We start from the raw sequence: 17,639 nt of genomic DNA, 5'->3' as shown, positions 1-17,639 counted from the left end.
GTGGTTAGAAAGTAGGCCATGGAAGCTTTCTTAGGATATTTGAAAACTTATCTTCAGAGACTGAAAGTGATTTACAAAAGAATGGAGATGGGAAAGGGACTTCAGGGCTGGTTCTCAGCAAGGTCAAAGGCATTGTGTAAAATGGAAATGGCCAGGCAAAGTGCAGACTAGTTTCTGTTCCGTGTCCTCAGAAACATATGTGCAAAACCACCACCATATACCTTCTGATTGGAAGAAGTTTATAGTCAAAGAGTGTCAGAGTGTCATCTTCATAAACTGGTAGCAACTACTTTGGGGTGATTCCTCTCTACCTTTTGTTTCAAAAATAAAACTCTGCATCAGTGTTTGCAAACAAACCATTCTGGGTTGTTGTCAAATTTACGAAAAACAGCTAATTCAAGGATCTCAGGTGGGAATGAAAATTTATGAAACCAAACTTTGCTTTTCCTCTTATCTAGTTGTCAGAAATAAGAAGATCCAAGAACTAGCTGAGCTTTCTTCTGACAATACTGAGCATGAAGCCTGGAACAGGTACCAGTAAACCCAGAATTAATACTAGTTAAGGAACTGATAAGGAACAGAATAAAAATATATACCACAGAGGCTAGGACATTCACATGCTTCTCTAAATAAGAATAAATAATTGATGCTCACTGGGCTTTATGAGGATTAATGTGCTGCCATCTGAATCATTATTCTCACCAAAGCAAACCACAAGTAAATTAAGACACATGTAGAAAAGTATTTTAGCACTTTGGAGTTGGGTTTTTGACTTATTTTGAAGAATACAAGCAGAAGGAATTGAATAAAGCTTTTAAATATTTTTGAATTTATGTATGTACTTATTTTTAGGGAATCTATTCACTAAGAAGTCATTTCTTCCAGCCTCACTACCAAGAAAAAGCTTAATTTTGTGTTTCTCTTTGTAACTAATATTTATTATTATTCATCATGGTTTTCTTTTTTTGTTTTGTTTTGGCTGCTAGAAAGTTTATAGTCAAATTTTATGTCCATCTTTAATAACTCGCTTTACAGGATGAGACAAAGCATCATTTTCTGGCCTAATTTTGCCATTCAATGCTCATTTTCTCTCTGCCCTGATATTTTCAAATTTTAAAGTACTATCACATGTTTTTTATTTCTATAAACTCTAAAGCTTCTAGAAAAACACCAGACATAATGAAAGCATTTGTACATGCAGTTAAGTCTCAGAATGATCTTACTCAATGTTTAAAGCCTTGCAGCTCTACTGTGTTCTCTCACTAAATCTGACCGTGAGGAAATGAACAAAGAAGAGTGTGGGAAAACTGAGTGTCAGAAAGCAGTGGTCTTCACAAGGTGGTCTCCAGAACAGCAGCATCAGGAGCACCTAGGAGCTTCATAAAAGTGCTGATTTTCAGACTCCAACCCAGACCTTATGGATTAGGTACTTCAGGATGGCAGCTGGTGGTTCTTGTCTGAACCTATCCTCAAGGCAATTCTGATGCTCAGCTGTCTTTGCGAATCACTGGAGTGAAGGTGGCTGGTGTATCTTACTGTCAGCCACCCAGAGAACTATAGTGCCTGCCGTGGATCAGGAGGCACTTCCTGATTTTCATTCTTCTTGCATTTTCTTTCTTTTTTTTTTTAATTTTTATTATTGGTTGTTCAAAACATTACACAGTTCTTGACATCATATTTCATACATTTGATTCAAGTGGGTTATGAACTCCCATTTTCACCCCGTATACAGATTGCAGAATCACATCGGTTACACATCCACTGTTTTACATACTGCCATACTAGTGTCTGATGTGTTCTGCTGCATTTCCTATCCTCTACAATCCCCCCTCCCCTCCCCTCCTCTCCCATCTTCTCTCTCTACCCCATCTACTGTAATTCATTTCTCCCCTTGTTTTTTTTTCCCTTTCCCCTCACTTCCTCTTATATGTAATTTTGTATAACAATTTCAATCCCATCTCATTCTGGGAAGCTGAATCATAAAAATGAAGATCCTACAATGACATGAGGAAATGCAGGACTTGAAGGAAAAGAAGTAGTATCTGCCCTGTAGAGAAGAGTGACCAAAGAAGGAGTTTGTGTGGGGAACTGGACATCCATATTATGCATGGGGGATCTAGAATATAGAAATCCACAAAAAGCCATTGACTTCTATTTGGTTTCTATGCTGTGTTATTCTTCACAATTTCCTATATTTTAAAGGTGTAAAAATAAACAAGTAGGAGGCCATTAACCTGAGGCTATATCCTTCCTTAAAGCTCCTATCTAACAAACTAAAACATAACTTAGAAGTTGATTTTTGTAACAAATAGGCAGACTTCAGTCAATCACAAACATCTCTGCACCTCAGCCAGTCACAGGCAATGGACTGGTCAGACCACAGCCAAATAAAGCAAATATCTCATCACAGTATGCCCGATAAGGCAGATGTCTAGATGTTAGCCAATCAGAGTATTTTTTTACTTTATTTCCATATTCTCTCTATAATATCTTGTTGATTGAACTACTGTGTGGGGCTGGGGCTGTAGGTCAGTGGTAGAGCGCTTGCCTCCCATGTGTGAGGCATTGGGTTCAATCCTCAGCACCATATAAAAATAAATAAAAAATATAGATAGTGTGTCCATCTATAATTAAAAAAAAATATTTTTAAAATATTCAACTACTGGTTGGACCTCTAAGAACCACTTCTAGTTTTGAGTGTTGTTCAGCTCATCAAGCTTTCTTTGCTCAAATAAACTCTCTTTAATTTATCTGAAGTTTTTATTTTAATATGGATGATAATAATATATTTTTAGAAGGGTTTGGCTTTGGTAGGCTTGAGAAGGAAGATTTCACAAAAATATAAAGAACATCAGAACTGGGATAGAAAAGTTAGTCTGAGGAAAGATGGAAGAATATGTAGTCAAGATTAGCCTTGACAAGTCAAAGGAAATTACAAAAATTTTACTTATATTTTAAAGGCCTTGTCAAATTTTTAGCAACTTTATTCAGCTATACCTTAATACTATAAGACTTATCCATTGTATGTCTACAGCTTAATTTTTAATAAATTATTCAACTGTGTAGTAATCATAGCAACCCAATCAATAAATATCACCTCAATAAATTCTCTCATGCCTATTTGCAGTTAATTCTGTCAGTTAACTTGCTCTCAATGCTCCTTTGCAAATGATTTACTTTTATTTAGAATACTGTTTTTCAGGTACATTCGTATTGTAGCATGTATCATTAGTTCATTTACTTTAATTCCTAAATAGTATTCCATGGTATAAATTTACCACATTTTGTTTATCTTTTCACCAGTTGATGGACATTCAGATCTTTATTCTTTGTCCATTAAGAATAATCCTGCTCTGAACATTTGCATACACTTCTTTGTTGGACATATGCTTTCAATTTTCCTGGAATAGAATCCTAGAATGGAATTGTGGGGATGTATGGAAGGTTTTTGTTTAATATCCAAGTGAATGTTAAATTGTTTTCCAAAGTGGATGTACCATTTGACAATTCCACTAGCAATGTTTGAGGGTTCTAGTTTTTTGTTGCTGTTGTTTTATGGTCCTGGGGATCCAATGCAGGACTTCACTGTCCAGGCTGGCCTCAAATTTGTGATCCTCCTGCCTCAGATTACTGAAGAGATGGGAATACAGACAAGCACTACCTGGCCTGGCTTTGAGGCTTCTAGTTTTTCCACATCTTTTTCCAACATTGATTTTGTCTGTCTTTGGTACTGTAACTAATTTGGGGGAATATGGTAGTCTCTCAATGTGCCTTTAATTTTTATTTCTCTAAAGATTACTAGGGCGAATATTTTCTTCTGTGATTATTTGCCATTTGCTCATTTTCTTGGCTAAAATGTGTGCCCAAATCCTGTGCCCATTTTTTGTTACAGTTTTTGTTCTTTTCAGGTCATAACAATTTCTATGTACATTCTTGATAAAAGTCTTTCTTCAGGTATATGATTTGAAAATATTTTCTCACACTCTGTAGCTTTTATTTTCATTTTCTTCATAATGTATTTTTAAATGCAAGAGATTATACTTTTCTTCATTCAAGTTTTGTTTTCTACTTTATAGACTGTGATTTTAATGTTAAATCTAAGAACTCTGCCCAACCTGGTCAAGAGAATGTTCTCCTTTATTTTTAGGACTATGGGTCACCTACAAGTAACATTTGTAGATGGTATGAATTTAGCCTCTGTGATTATCTAATTGTCCCAACACCATTTGTTAAAAAAAAACTATTTTTTTCCATTGAAGTGCCTTTTTACCCTAGTTGAAAATAAATATGTAAAGATGCATATCCTGCACTTTTTTTCCTGGGTTCCCAACTGAGGAATATTCAAGAAAATATACATCAAAGATTATATAAATATAACATATATATATACATATATATATGTATATATATATTATAAAATAGTATCTTTGCAAAAATACCATAGACTATGATAATTTACAAATATATTATGAAATGAGATACTAAAAAATTTTTAACTGTACGTTTCCAAAATTGTTTAATCTATACTTTATGATTCATTTGAACGTTAGAGTCATCTTGTTCACTTCTGAGAAATATAAAGTGTGTTCAGATTTGCATAAGAATGCATTGAATTTACTGCTCAATTTTGGAAGTACTGCCATCTTGACAATATATATTTTTTTTAATCAGGGATAAACTTAACCACTGAGCCACATTCTCAGCCCTTTTTTTGTATTTTATTTAGAGACAGGGTCTTGCTGAGTTGCTTAAAGCCTTGTTAAATTGCTGGGGCTGGCTTTGAACTCACAATCCTTCTGTCTCAGCCTCCCAAGCTGCTGGGATTACAGGTGTGTGCCTTGGTGACTGGAAAAGATATTCATTCTTATACATATGAGATATCTATTAATTTATATCTCCTTTAATTTGTTTCAGCAATATTGTTTAGTTTTGGTTCCCAAGTCTTGCACTCCCATCTCTACCTCTCTTGAGATCATGTGTAGTTTTGTTACCTTTATCTTATTACTATGGCATATTTCATTAGTTTTTCTTTTTCAGATATTAAGACACCTTTAAATTCCTGGAAAAGATTCTCATTTGTTATACTGTTTAATTCTTTTGAGGGTGTTAGATTCAGATTGCTAATATTTTGTTAAAAGTTTTCCATCTATGTTAAGAAAGAAAAAAATGTATGTAGTTTCCCTTTGTGCATGTGAGATGCCCTCATATAGCTTTAATATCAAGTTCATAATTAATGCAGAAACTAAATTGAAATATGTGCTGTGCCTCTATTTCCTGAATCAGTTATGCAGAACTTGTGACATTTCTTTTTAAAATATCTGTTAGAATTCTCTGGGGAAGGCAGATAGGCTTTTCATTTGGGGAAAGATTTTGGGTATCAGTTGAATTTTTATTTTTGCTTTCCTAAGAAGTTTTCCTTTTCTTCACATTTGTCTAATTTGTTGGCCTATAGCTGACCATAACATTGTCTCACAATAATTTTCATTTTTGAAGGATCATTGATGATGCCCTCTTTCATTCCTCACTTGTGTATCCTCTCTGATTTCTTTTTGGTCAGTTTTGTGAAGGTTTTGTCAATTTTATTGCTTCCAAAGAACTTGCTTAAGTTGGTTATAATGAATATTCTCCTAAGCTTTTCTAATTTATACTCTATTGATTTCTGCCTGCATTCTTATTATGTTCTTTCTTCTGCATGCTTTTAGTAAAATCTGCTCTTCTTCTCTAGTTCCTTAGGAGAGAAGATTAAATTGTTGATTTGAGAGCTAAATTTCCTTCTAAGCACTATTTACCATCATCCCATAAAGTATGATATGTTCTGTGTTCATTTTATTAAAGATTCAAGATGTTTTCTAAAAACTCTGTGATTTCTACGATGACCCCTGGGTTATTTATGGTATGATATTTAATTTCCAGATATTTTCAGATTTCCCACATTTTATTCTACTATTAATTCTGATTAAAATCTGTTCTCTTCAAAGAACATACTTTCTATGACTAAGCACTTTAAGTTTACTGAGAATGTTTTCATGGCTTAACACTTGATTTCCCCTAAAGAATATCTATCTGCCCTTGGCAAAAATAAGTATCCTACAGGGTAGTGTATTCTTCATCCATATCCTTTAGGTCAAGTTTGTTGACAGTGTCATTCAAGTCTTCTATAACCCTTGCTAACTTGCAAGATTTCTTTAGATTTTTCAATGAATGAACGGTTTGACATTTCCAACTCTAATTATTTAAGTTTCCATTTGTCCTTGAATTATATAGATTTTTACTTCATGTATTTTGGGGCTTTGTTTTGAGACCATGCACATTTTTTATTTTGTTTCCTATCTGTTTCCTGGGGTTTTGTTTGTTTTTGTTTTACCTTGAATGCCTTTTTAAAATGTATACATTTTTTAGTGCATTTTGCATAATTCCTTTGTTGATTATCTTAGTGATTGCTCTAGGAATTACAAGATGCACCTTAATCTATAACAGCCTACTCCTACAAATTAACACTAATTTGTTTGCCCTGAAATTACATTTTTTTCTATTTTTTTCCATAATATCTGCAACAATGACTGGCCCTATCATGGGAATGGAATGGGATGGAAATAGTGGTAGACTAAGTACCTAAAACTCAGTGAGAAAATGCATCCCTCTGATGAGAAGAATGGGAAAGGGGTACCAATGTACAGAGCTGGGAATCTACTCTGTATTTTTCTCTTTTATATCTCTTTGCTTTATTTTGATGTGTTGGAATTGTTAAATAGATACCTTTCTGATATATCCATGACATATTTTCTCCAAATATGTAAGCAACCTTGCATTTGTTTAATAGTATTATTTGATGAATGAAGCTTCTTAATTTTAATAAAAGTCCAATTTATTAATTATTTCTTTATGGTTAATAATTTTAGTGTTTTTTTTTTTTTGTTGTTGTTGTTTTTAAAGCCAGAGATTGAACTCAGAGGCGCTTAACCACTTAGCCACATTCCCAGTGCCTTTTATTTATTTTTTTATTTTGAGATGGGGTATTGATAAGTTACTTAGGGCCTTGCTAAGTTGTTGAGAATGTCTTTGAACTTGCCATCCTTGCCTCAGCCTCTGGAGCCACTGGGATTACAGGTACGTAGCGTCACACCCGTCCTTTTAGTGTACTTTTAAAATTAATCACCATCTATGCAAAATCATGAAGATGTTCCCCTGTGTTTTCCTCTAAAAGCATTATTGTATTAGCCTTAATATCTAACTCTGTAATCTGTAGGGAATTTATTTACCTATTTGTGGTTGAACACCAATCATTGGAATGACGACTCTTTTGCCTACTCTCCTGCAGTATCAGCTAAGACATATAGCTGCTGATCTTACCTACACAGCTCTTTTCAACTCAATTCTGCTCCATTTGTCAGTCTTTTAGACCATATTGCAGTGTGTTAATTATTGTGACTTTGAGTCTTAATCTCTCTCGTCATATACACTTTCCAGGCTTACTGTTCTTCAACTGTTTTTCACTGGGCTACTTTTAACTCTTATATTCCCATTTGGATTTTAGAACCAATTTGGTATTTTCCATGCACACAAAAAATTAATAATAATCATTAAAATTTCTTAACTGGACTTGCACTCAATCAATAAATAAATTTGAAGCAACTTGACTTCTTTACATTATTGAGTCTGTTGTGAATATGTTGTATGCCACCATTTCCTCAGGGCTTCTTGAATTTCTTAATAAAAATTTTATGATTTTTTAACTGTAGGATCTTACAAAATTTAGTTGGATTTATTTATATCTAATATGTATAATGTAATTTGAAACTGTAATTTTTAATGCATTTCTACATTTTTTGTGCTCATATAGAAATACAGCTTTTTTTAAAAAAAAACACTGACATTGCTAAACAACTTTACTGCAACTAACTATTTATTTTGATATTTGGGAACTCCTTTATTTCTTATGGGCACAATCATATCATCTATAAATAATGATGAGCGTTCCTTTCTGATCGATATTATTTCCTTGGTGAAAGTTTTGGAAGTATCCCATGGTAAGGCCAAATACGAGGAGGCTTTTATGAGAGAATCTTGATCTGAAACACACCCACACCCACCCATAAGCATCCCATTTGGTTTTGTTGAACTCACTCCATAAATTTTAATTATGAACTTATCCTTCTCTGAGATACACAAGAAAACAAACAACCAAAAGAAAATTCTTGCTTAATTCTCAGTCAGTGCTTCTCACATAATTTCCATAGCAATACATCTACTCATTTGAAAGTTCATTGTTCACCTTCTCCATTTTATAAATGTTTTTTATTTTCCTCCCGAAACAGCTATATTTATTTTCCTATGAAAATAAAGCTTCAAATAACTATCATCAAGTAGCAGTGAGACCTTTGGGAGAGATGTAATCTTTGTATCCAGTGCCTTTGTGCTGCTGGTATACATCACACGCCTCTTAGGTACCATCTTCTACCTTTGAGATGCATAGCTAACATGGCATTCATACTACACCACAGATTCCTGCTTTTTATCGGTTCTCTTCCTTGGTATCCATAAAGTAAGGTGGCTGTACACATGCCAAAGCGAGGCCTACTGATCACTAATGGGAACCTCAGGCCTGCTTAGTGCTGACAAGCACATCTGAGACCCAGGGGCTTAAATGGAAAGGGTGCTGTGAACTTCTGAAGTACATCAATCGCCAGAGAAAACCTGAATCCTTGAAAGTCAATATAATGCTCGCTGTTTACATCATTGTGCGGGAAGAAAAAGAGAATAAAACAAAACAAAACAAACAAACAAAAAAAACCAAACAAACTCAACCACAGAACATCCATTTTATCAAAAGAAAAACCTTGGGAGACTGATCTACACAAGTCAGTAAAGTGAATATATTAAACTGTATTTGATTTGTGATCATTTATTTATATTCAAGACATTCTTCATTTCAAACTTTTGCTCCTTTGATGAAGGGACATTGGCAGCTCACAGTGAACTGTAATTTTCCTTCGATTGGGAGAAAAAGCTATTTAATGCCATAGGTCAAGACATGAGGAGGAGAGGCTGGTCTGCAGAGATCAAGAGTTAGAACCTCGGTACTTCATCCAAGCTAAGTCTATCCTTGAATTTAATTTCATATAAAGCATCTCTTTTTTTGATGTATTCTAATTTTCAATATTCAGATAGAATTTTTTTATATAAAAACATTATTTGTGTGTGTGTGTGTGTGGCGGCAGGGTTGGACTACTGTAAATTATTCATTAACCTCAGTCGTCCATTACTACAGAGCATTCACTTCTGACAGAATCGGCTTTCATTTTTGAGAAAATCACTTGTACTCAAAATTCTACACTTGATTTGTCCCATCAAAGTCAGAGTACCCGACAACTGGATACAGCTTAAAGCCAAGTTCTCTCTGGTAAACAGAACAAAATTTCAAAATATGTACATAATTAAATACATTCCAACTTATTTTTAGTTATAGTCTTGAAAATAAAAACTGGTGGATGTTTTGATAAAATGGGCTCCAGTCTCTTAATACAAAGCCTTATGTAATATAAATCTAATTTAAAAATATTCATCCTTTTAAGAAATCTCTCAACTGTCGCCATAAAAACCACGTCTAATTTTGACCTGCGCCGTTTCTCAAACTATAGAGGTGAAGGGTGAACACTTGGAAGTTTATCATCAGGGTGGATTGCCTTCTACTCTCTTCCTAAACCATCAATCCAATAATAAAACACACTTTCAAACACATTTTGCCTACACAAAAAATAAAACTTGCCAGGCATGGTAGTGTACACCTATAATCCTAGTGACTTGAGAAGCTGAGGAAGTATGATTCCAAGGTCAAGGCCAGTCTGGTCAACTTAGCAAGACCCTGTCTCAAAATCAAATAAAAAAAAAAAAAAAGAAAGACTGAAGATATGGCTCAGAGTTGACTGTCCCTGGGTTCAATCCCCAGTACCTATAAATAAGTAAGTAAAATGATACCTTAAATGATGCAAAAGTTGAATGCAAACAGAAATAAATTATATCTTCATAAATTTTAACATGACAAAGAATTAATTCAAATATTTTCTGATCCTGTACCTTAATTAGGATAAAAGAACTGCAAAGAACTCTTGATCTCTACTGGTTTGGTTTCTTGTTGTGGTAGGGTAAACAGAAGTTACTCTGCATATTACGGGACAGAACAAATGAGTAAATACACTGATGGTACTGGTTTTCAGAGCTGGGTTGTGAGGTGAAAAGACAAAGGAAGCAAATATGGCTAAACATCAACAAGAGGCAAATATAGAGAAGGGTAATATAATTACTTATTGTAGAATTATTTCAGCTTTTCCATTGGTCTGAAATTTTTCTACTGGGAAAGGCAGATAAAACAGACCCAAGGACTGAAATTCTGATTTCCTACCTATTGTTCCAAATCAGGATTCCATCCATGACTCTCTAATGCCAAAATTGGTTTCTAACCATAACTAACCAAGAAAAGTATGAAATATTTTGGGCACTTAAAATGCCAAGTATTTCAGCCACCAGTGTTTAAATCATTAGCTAAATCTCATTTGACTCAATGAGGAGTTATTCTCTGATCCCAGTTCTCCACACAGGGAACTATATGAGAATCCTATCTTCACCATCTCCCAACAGTCCTGAGGTGTAGGCCAACCCTTCACAGTGTTACTGTATTGCCACATCCCAATCCCAAGGAGACTCCCCTGGCCTCTACCTGCTTCTCCTTCCCCAACTCCACCCCATCCCATTATTCCCAATTTATGCTAGTAATATAAACTATATTGATGTCCCCTCTACCTTACTGTAATTTTTCAACATCATTTTTTTAAAAGAACATACTCTATGTCCAAAGTTTCACATTCTCATTTTATGGAATTATCCTCATGGTTTCTTCATAATAAACATGCACAAAAGAACAGCCAACCCCTCATGAATTACACTTTGTGCCTTTTTTCTTAGCCACTGTCTACTTGTATTTAGAGGACTACACACATAGAAATCTGGTAATTATTGCATTCCTACTACAACAGTCGTGCTTTGTCAAGCCTGTTCTCAAAAGATACTTCATTTCCTGATTTGATTACATATTTGAAGTGTGTTATAATGCTTTGTGGTGCAATTTGGGTGTATGTACCCAGTCAAAGACTTCCACAGTACTTCCCGATCCATGTATGATTGGCATGACTGCAGATTCACAGAGTTGCCACTGACACCATTAACACCTGGGTAAACCAGGCTCCCAGAGCTTGCCTGCAACTTACAAAGCCCATTATCACATGGTCATCAAGCCTTGGTCCAGCAGGCAGAGGACACAAGTTAGCCCCAAATGCTCCCACACAGAGAACCAGAAGCATACACCATGTGTCGACATCTAGAAAACCCAGTCCCTCTTGTCACACACAACAATCAGATCCTGAAGATGGCAGCTGTGATTCCTGATTCTGCTCTCTTCCAAGGTACTCTCTTCTCCTTGCCAAATCTCCCTCTTGAGCCATACTTCTCACCCATTCTGGCTCTCATTATATTACCTCGTGGAGAATGATATCCAGTGACTCAGGTACAGAGTCCCAGTTATTCAGAAAAAGAAATCCCTGTCCATGGTAATTCAGCACTAAGGGCATCTTGCCATTTCTTTTCATGAAGCAGGCATGGCTTCTGATCAACCACTGGCTCTTCCTGAGAACTGGGGTCTCTCTCCCTGCCTAATTTGCTTATGAAAAATATTCAATTATGTTCCAAGTTTAATTCACTTAGTAATGAAAAGTAAATGAGCTCAACCAGCATGTTTGATTTGTCTTGGAAAGAAAGAAACAGCTTTGCAAGAACAAACAAAGCTAAATTAAAATAAGTGACTCTCCTTGATAGTGGAAATTGAATTTCTTCCCTAAGAATTTCTTAACATCCATAAAAATGGGGCTGACACCAATAAGACAGGGAATGCCTCGATACACAGCAAGTCCCAACCATACCCTGTGACCTGAAGGTCACATACACATGCTTGTGCATGTGTGGACACTTCTATTTAAGCTCAGATATCCATACATGTTCCTTCTACCATCAAGTAGAGAGTGGACTGCATGGTGGACTCAGAGGTGCACCCTGTCACCGACGGGCATTCCACATACCATTTTTGCAGATGGGACAGCACTGGTCAGGCTCATACACGGGGTCCACACACTCTGTTTGGGGACAAGCCGACACTGTGCAGAGCACTTCACCGTTGGCTTCACAGCGGCACCTCTCACATGGAGACACCTGAAACACAAGTCCACCGGTCAGATCATATCTCCCTCAAGCTGTGCTTTACGAGGTCATATTTTTATTCTCCTAAACTTTCTGTAAAGATATCAGACATCAAATGTTTTGGGGAAAATATATATATATATATAAAATATATATATATATATTAAATATATATATTTAAAATTTAAATATATATATATATTTTAAATATATATATTTAATACCAGGTATTGAACCCAGGGGGACTTACCCACTGAGCCACATCCCCAGCCCTTTTTATGTTTTATTTTGAGACAGGGTTTCACTAAGTTGCTGAGGCTGGCTTTGAACTCATGATCCCCCTGCCTCAGTCTCCCAAATCACTATGATCACAGGCCTGTGCCACTGCGCCTGGCTGTTTTAGGAATATTAAAAAAAAAAAAAATTGACATGTCCATCAGTTTTCCAAGTGTGGACATAGACACCTTGGGTGTTTAGCAGGTCACTGTATGTACACATCCATTCACTGGGGACACATGGCTCTCACATCCAAGGAGAGAGCGCATCTAAAGTACTTAGTCATCTAATGACTGGGCTTCTTTATTAGCCGCCTTTTGAAAAAATGCTTTTGCTTTTTTGAAAGATTGATCAAATAATAAATTGCTACTGATTTCTGGCCCAGCCATTCATCATGAATAATCCCTCTTCTGTAGCCCTGGCAAGTCACCACCCAACCTAGCATGGAGCATTTCCAAGGTTTCTGGTTATGAACACACTAGAACAGGGAAGGCAGGAAAGAGGTGAAAGGAGGAGAAAATGGGCCAAGCCTCTTGTGAGAGGCTGTATGAATGTTATGTCTGAATTCATTAATGCTAACACAACTCTACTGCAATTACTGGCCCTATTTTTTATGAGGAAACTGAGACTCAGAGATATTAGGCAACTTGTCTGCAGCAGAAATTTCCTAAGGGGTTGAGCTTTGATTCCACCTGGGGCTCCTGACTGTAATCCCACTGTAATCACTTTCCTCCAAGGCCCTGGGTGATATTTCCTTCCAGCATCCAGTGTTATGCTGTTCCAGATATTAGGCTGCCATCTACCTCTGGACTCTCTAGGTATTGGCCTAAACTCTACCTTTTGACACCAGACAGGTCAAGTACAACGGCCATTCCTGAAGAGATGGCACAGGAACTGCAGTAATTGCCAACTGAGTCCTCCTGTAGCGGTGCAGGGTACAGTGTGCATAATTTATTTTCTGGAAACATTGGGTAATTTCTGATCTGGGTTGACCCAGAACAAGGCAAAAACAGCACGTAGAGTCCTGGCCATCAGAAGCAGACACCATAGATTGAAAGCTGCACTTTGAAATACAATGATCATGTGAAACAGGTTTGTGAAGCCATGTTTCCTGTCTTCTCAGGAGCAGGGAGACACCATTTGATTTGTGTGTACCAAAACATGATACAAATATCACTTGTGGGGCAAAGAACACAAGTAACATTTACAGATATGACAGATGCTTCTTCTATGCAATGCAATCAGGAACAAACAAACAAACAAACAAACAGGGGGACTTACCCACTGAGCCACTTCCCAGCCCTTTTTATGTTTTATTTTGAGACAGACTAGTGATCTCTGATCAACAGACTAGTTATTGCATAAAACAGGTACAGTTAAATGCAGTTAGATACATTCAAGCTTTGGGTTTAAATGTATGTTTGCCCTAGGCCAGAGTCTACCTGCCTGGGAGCCAGGACAAATAAATGTGTACTTGTGTGTATGTTTGTGTGTGTCTGTGAATATGTGTGTGTGTTTTGTGTGTGTGCATGTGTGTGCATGCACGCTTGGAAAAAAGAAAAAGAAGAGAAAAGAAAGGAAACTTTGGAACACTTCAGTCAGGGACAAAATATTGACCTGGTTTACAAAACAGTCTTAGAAGTTAAAATCAAACTTACAACAATATAAAAAAAAAGGCATGTATTAGGGAAATATTTTTGACACAACAAAGTTTTTTGGGTTTTGCTACCATAACTAGTGTTTCTCTTGGTTGCTGTTGACACGTGGTCTTATTTACCTTCACCTCCTACCATTTCCCTCATTCAGATTGCAGCACCTCTGTCTCAAGGGCAGACATACACAGCAAGCAGGAGGAAGAAAAGATTCTGAGTATTAAAAGCAGAGACCTTGAGTTGTCAGAGGTACGGGTTATCCCACGTTGGAGCCTTCAACTAGTTGGATTTCGGCACATCAGATATCTAAGATGGTGTGGATTAGAGATAGAGAGCCAGACCCCACAGAGAGCAGTAGAGGTGGCTGGGGTTAGGGGTAAAAGAGGGTCAAATATTTGGATCTGTTCTCAGAAAGCTGCACAACCTGGCTCCTACCCCTCACCTTGGTGGTACTCCAGGGAGAGAATAAAAAACATTGTATCTAGCTGTGAATTTGAAAGGAGGGGGAATGGACCCTATGTCATGTTCATAAGTATAGCTCCAGGAAAACAGCAGGACCACAGAGCAAAGTGTGCAACTACAAATCAAATGACCCCAGATAGCTGGGCAGGAGGCCCTGAACCAGCAGCAGCCCATGAGGGACATTACCTCATGAAGCGGGCAGGGAACCTGGCCTGAGAAGGAAACGCTTAGGGTCATCACCTCAGAGCTGCAATTTCACCACACCATGTTGTGGAACCCACTCAAATGCAGCCAAACACAATGGGGTACTATTTTCTTAAAGGTTCTGCAATTTTATCAAAAAGCTGATGATGAGTTTTATGGTCTTAAATATTTAGAAATCCTAATTTAATTATTTAGAGAGTTGTTCACTTCTCAAAAATCAGAGTCAAGGCTTAGAATTAGGGTTACCATAAGTGTGTCTCCTGCTCTCAGTCTGCCTTCACTGGCTCCCCTACTGGGGTCCTATTTACTCTCACCCCAGGTTCAGCTGCCTAGTGCTGGTGAAGGCTGCTGAGAACAAGTTACAAATCTCTGTGGTTCCATCCGATGCCAGCCACATGCCCTTCTAGGCCTACTCTCACCTGGTCTAAAGCCCTCCTGTTAACCACACGCACCTGGATCATAGAAACCAGAGCTTTTCGTTTGATAACAGACTCTCATAGCCCTTGCCCAGGACTCAGGTCACAAAACATAAGTCTGCCTTCACTATGCAGAAGCCCCAACCTCTTGTAAGACAGTGCAATCCTAGGGCCTGGCTAGCCCCAAACCCAACACACAACCCACTTCTTAGTGAGACCTGCCTCATGGGCTCAGAGACTATGTTCGGATTGTCTTGTAGGCCTCACCACCCCTGTGTGTGGCAGGATTGGGTCATTGATTGGGCTCTACTCAAGTAACCAGCCCTGCACTGACCTAACAGACAAAAATAATGTTGGGTCCTTGTCTTCAGAGATCAGTAATACTACTGAGCACAACTGACCCAGTCTTTGCTTTACCTGGGCTGTGCTATCCATGTTGTAGTCACAATTGTTTCAATGAAAAAAAAAATGTTCTCATACATGTCTACTCTCCATGCTGATCTGTTCCTGGTAAAGCTCACATCTGATAAACTCCTGTTCACCACCGATAACATTAAAAGGAGTCCTCCTCTGGGAAGCCATCTTTGACCCTAACATGGAAGAGCTGGGGCCTGGCCCTTCATGAAGGTTTCACCTGGGCTTGTATTCATGTCTCCCATGACCCTCAGATAGTGTAGGGAATGTTGCTAAGTTAAGAAACAAGACAAAATCAACACTCAAGCCTGCGCTTATGTGAACTCAGCAGCCAGCAGAGGAAGATGCAGCCACTCTTGGTCTTACCATGTGGCACATGAAGATTTCCCACTGAAATCCAAGCCTTGAGTCCTCTAGTGTGGCCCACAAAGACTCAGTGGGACTCTGGCCTGCCCTCCTTACAGCACAGGTACCCACCATTCCAACAAAGAGTCTGCTCAGCACCTCAGAGCACCTACTGTGTTGGATGCAAAGGATACTGTTCCTCCTAACTGGCAGTGAAAATAAAGACATTTCATTCATTTATTCTACTCCTGAGTCCAGTCCTTTGTTATTGCAGGGGGAAATGTGAGAAACGGATGATATCTGGGGTTTAAGGGAGAATAACGAAGGTGTGCATGCTGGACCTGGCCTCCACATGCAGTCTCAGCTGATGGTGAAGTTCCTTCTCATTTATTCATTCATGCAACTTTCATAGCTGCTACACTGACTCTGCTTACTAAAAAACCTATGCTTTAAAATAGATCTAAGAAATACATCCTCAACAATCAAGAACAGACAAGATTGGGAATACTTCTTTCAATGAAACAACCACGTTCACAACATGAATAGTTCAGCCTTGGTCAAGATATGAACTCAGTGGTAATTAAAACAGAATGGCTCCTGATTAGTTAGACCCTTATTGTCCTTAGTAATCATTTATGTCTACATCATATGTCCATAAGCAGCAGGGACTGTAAAATAAATATTGACTCTACTTCTGAACAATGAAGTAGATGTGGGTAATGTAGGATGAAATGATTCTTAAATATAAAATGAGGCTTATAAAGTGAATACCATTTAACTGAAGTACTTTAAACATAAATTAAGTACCTGTATATGACCTAACCACCTCCAAGAGAAATGAACCCCCCCCATCTTAAATGCACCTCAATTTTGCCAGAGTAGGGACCATGCCTCCATCACCCTCCAACACATAAATCCCCATATGATGGCAAGGGGTTGAGATTTGGGGACTAATAATTTTATGTAAGTAATATAAAGTAATTTTTATATTTTGCCACATATAGGTAACATTAAGGAACTTAGGTGCAATTAAGCAGCCATCAATAGGAAACGTTTCCTTGGTTAATAACTGTGATTATTAACAGAGAGAGAGCCAGGTTCTGAAATATTGCAGAGAGCTGGGTAAATTTTTATCTATTCTTATCTATGTCTCAAATCTCTTCGCATTGTGGGAAGTAGGAAGTCTTTTCCAGGACTTCTTTCTGCTCTTTTCTGTCTGTTCAGCAGCATTCCCTAATCACCCATCAGAATACCCACCCACTTTGGAATGCAACATACTTTTTAAAAATCCAGTTTAACACATCTTCTTGTTCTATATGACCACGAAAGGACACTTCATGGAAAAGAAGGAAGAGATGAGATGCCCAGGTCAACAATCCTGTCACCCATGTGGTGACCACCATTGCACTTCCTTCCAAACTGGAGATGTTTACTGTGAACTGTTGGAGTAGGTGCCATGAAATCCCACTGCTGCAAAATGCACTGGTTCTTGTAGCCAGAGAACGATTCCAGGCTGAAAACTCAAGAGCCAACAAATGGGAGGCATGAAAATCCCAGAATAATTTCCTAAATAATTGTAATGATTTCATAAATGGGATTAATTTAAACACAGAGAAGAAAGAGAAGT

The 17,639-nt window shown here is 37.4% G+C and overlaps 1 protein-coding gene across 1 annotated transcript in view; it reads right to left on the bottom strand.

Annotated features, from left to right (window-relative positions):
• Nucleotides 1–17,639, bottom strand: part of Vwc2 (von Willebrand factor C domain containing 2) — a 160,199-nt gene that overhangs the window by 120,671 nt on the left and 21,889 nt on the right. The window contains exon 2 of the mRNA XM_076864544.1: nt 12,126–12,255. Within this exon, the coding sequence (XP_076720659.1) occupies nt 12,126–12,255 (130 nt within the window). The remainder of the gene's footprint in view (nt 1–12,125; nt 12,256–17,639) is intronic.

This window comes from Callospermophilus lateralis, chromosome 1 (assembly GCF_048772815.1).
Source record: "Callospermophilus lateralis isolate mCalLat2 chromosome 1, mCalLat2.hap1, whole genome shotgun sequence".
Lineage (NCBI taxonomy): Eukaryota > Metazoa > Chordata > Mammalia > Rodentia > Sciuridae > Callospermophilus > Callospermophilus lateralis.
This window is presented reverse-complemented; position numbering and strand designations above follow the sequence as displayed.